The 3,247-nt window shown below is 58.1% G+C and overlaps 1 protein-coding gene across 1 annotated transcript; it reads left to right on the forward strand.

Annotated features, from left to right (window-relative positions):
- Window positions 1–281: 281 nt before the first annotated feature.
- Window positions 282–875, forward strand: LOC147974582 (uncharacterized). The gene has a single exon (XM_087520086.1). The coding sequence runs from the start codon at window positions 282–284 to the stop codon at window positions 873–875; it is 594 nt and encodes a 197-aa protein (XP_087376212.1).
- The last annotated feature ends 2,372 nt before the right edge of the window (window positions 876–3,247 follow it).

The raw sequence follows: 3,247 nt of genomic DNA on the forward strand, positions 1-3,247 counted from the left end.
TGGAGTGGAGCGCAGTAAGAGCATCTCCAACAGACGACCCAAACGACGCGCGTGCGCGGTAAACCCAGCTTTTATCGCGCGCGGGGCGGTTTGCCGCGCTCCAGCGGCCGCGGGAAACAAGCGCGCGCCGGAATCGTTTGCGCGCGTGCGTGAAAAGGCGCCAGCTCGCGCGCAAGATTTGGCGCGCCGCTTCGCCACGCGCTTCTCCACACTTCCTCTTCCTCTCTTCCTCTCCCTCTCTGCCACGCGCCGCTCCAGCGCCCCGCCACCGCCGCGCCACCATGCCGCCGCGCCACCGAGGAGCATCCGGCTACCGCGGCATCCGCCTGCGCCCCAACGGCTGCTACACCGCGGAGATACGCTCCGGCGAACTCCGGCTCGGCCTCGGCATGTACAAGACGGCGCGCGAGGCCGCCCGCGCGTACGACGCGGCGGCGTGGCGCCTAGGCCGGCCGCGCGGCCAAATGAACTTTCAAGATGTGTACACGCTCCAGCAAGCGCTCAACCTCGCCCCTCTGCCTCATCTGAACACGGCGGAAGACCGTGCGGAGCACGCCGAGTGGCAACGCCGCCTCCTCGTCGCCCAGGAGGACAAGCAGGTCATGGCAGAGTGGCGCCAACGCCACCCGGAGGACGTCGCCTACGAGCAGGCCTACTGGGCAAGGCGCCGCGAGGAGGACACGCGAAGGCGCCGCGAGACGCGGCTGGAAAGGCGACAGCGGAAGGCGTTGGCGAATGCGCAGTCCGACATCATTGCAGCAGGTGGGAAGTCGTTCTTCGCGGCGAACGATGATCGGTGGCTGGACATCTGGCCAGACACCTCGGACGACACCGCCGAGGATGATAATGGTGATGATGATAGCGACTTAGAGTAGTTTCTATCTAGTTGCGCCGTAGTTTATCTATGCTTTCGAACTATCTATCTAGTTGCACCGATGTAAAATACCTTTGTATCGTTTTTTATTTATGCAATCTATCTAGTTTTTATTTTATCTATGCGTTTGAAAATTAAAAAAAAATGTTGTGTGCGCGCTTCATTTTTTGCGCGCTGCATTTTAGCGCGGCTGCTGGAGCGGGCGCTGCGCGCCGCGCCAAACCAGGCGATGGGCGCGCGCTAAAGCTGTTTTTTGCACGCGCCGCGTTGGGCGCCTGTTGGAGATGCTCTAAGAGCATATCCAACAGCCGCGCTAAACTAGTGCCGCGCCGCAAATTAGGCCATTTTAGCGCGCGCAACGCGGCGGGTCGCTCCAGCGGGCACGCAAAAACGGCACGCGTGCTATAACGGGTTGGGCACGTGCTTGAAAACACTTACCCGCGCGGCGTATTTCGACCGCCAGCTATAGCGCGCGGCACACTCGAGCGCTCGCGCCGCACTCTCTCCTCTCCTCGTCCTACGCCCCGCGCGGGCCGGCGCCAGCGCCCTGCCACCCACCCATGGACGCGCACACCGGCGCCCCGCTCACCCCGCTGTACAGCCGCGACCCCCCCGCCGCCGCCGCCGCCGCCGCAGCCGCCAGAAACCCTAGCGCGGGAAGCGCTGGCGTCGCCACCGCCGGAGCTCCGCCGAGCATCGGCCTCTTGCGCAGCCTCTTCTTGCCGCCGCGGATGACCATGGCGCCGGGTGGCGTCGCGCCGGCGCCGTCCCGTGCCACCGCCGCACCGTCGAAGAAGGTCCCCAATGCGGCGCGGATGAAGAAGGGCAAAATATCCGCGAAGAAAAACAAGGCGGCGGACGGCTCCGGCACCACGAAGGCGAGGGGAAAGAAGTTTGCAGGGCGTTCGACGACCGCGGCGGCTACCTAAGCGCCGGCGAGCTCACTCGTTGAGCCGGCCGCCGACGCGCACCACGTGCTCGATGAAATGCCCCCAAGGTGAAAAAATTTCCAATTTTTTTTCTTCTTATTTTTTCAATGCATCATCATCACATATAGATAGCTTATTTGCATTGTTCAAAAAACTTTATAGTCTCAATGATGATGCATACATGTCCACTATGGGTGTTGGGTCCAACAATTCGCATTGGTCTCAAACCAATGACATCCATTTCGAAGACCATGAGTTTGAGGTGGACGAGGAGGGTGAGGGAATTGTCGAGGCGCTGAAAGGAAGAGCGGGCAATTACTCAACCTACAATGACAAGTTACTATGCCATACTTATTTGCAAGTGTCGAGGGATCCATTCATTGGAGGTGATCAAAGTAGAGACGTGTATTGGGGGAGAATGAAAGAACACTTTGATGCTCACAACTTGAGCGTGATGAGGAGAGGGAGGAAGATTCATCTTCGGAGGCGGAAGAGTCGTCTTCGAAAGATGAGGACGAAGACGAAGACGAGGAAGATGAAGATTGATGTGTCTTTCATGTCTTGAACTTTAGTTTGCATTTGAACTTGGTTGGATGAACTTGTGGGCATGATTTTGAACTTGTGGGCATGAACTTTTATTCATCAACTTGTTTGTGTCAAATTTCACATGTTCATTTTTGTCCAAAATATCATATATGCAAAATGCCCGGCGAGTCGCGCGCGATGTATTTTTGCGCTCTGCTGGAGCGACGCGCGTGCATTGCATTATAGCGCGGCTGCTGGAGCCAGCGTAGGCAGGCGCGCAAAACCAGCCGCAGCGCGCGCGGTAAACAGGTTTTTTGCGCGCGGCGCTTAGCGCGGCTGTTGGAGATGCTCTAACTGGCTCAGAGAAACGCGGGGTAGCCGGCCTTGGTGAAACGGCACGACGCGAGTCAGCGCGGAAGGCCGTGCGCAGGGGCGGCTCACGGCACGGCCAGCTTTGACGAGGTTGCAACGAGCGAGGAAGCAGAGGCTTGATCCAGCGGCAGCTCGGCAAATTTGATCGAGGTGACCCACCGCGCAGCCGGAGACGCGACAGTAGTGGAGGCGAGGCAAAGTGAAAGCGAGACGGGCCACGGCTGCCGAGGTTGAGTCCGGGACCTCCTCACCCTCATTGGATCCCCCTCCTTTTTTTCTCTTTTCTTGCTGATTCATGGTATTTTGACTTTTGACCACTTGCATATTAGCAATACTTAGCACCACATTCATTTGATGGATTGTCCTCATCGGCTGGTGTGGACGCGGAGGATCATGCGGCAGCTGCTCCTTTTTCTATCAGATCTTTCTTTCATAGCAAAGCCGTACTATAGTACTGCCACACCACGCACTTGATCCTGATACATTTTGAGATTTGACACAGTGCGCTACGGTCGGCTGGCTCGAAACTTGCTCTGGTATGCCTCAG

This window comes from Triticum urartu, chromosome 4A (genome assembly GCF_056163025.1).
Source record: "Triticum urartu cultivar PI428250 chromosome 4A, HENAU_Tu73, whole genome shotgun sequence".
Lineage (NCBI taxonomy): Eukaryota > Viridiplantae > Streptophyta > Magnoliopsida > Poales > Poaceae > Triticum > Triticum urartu.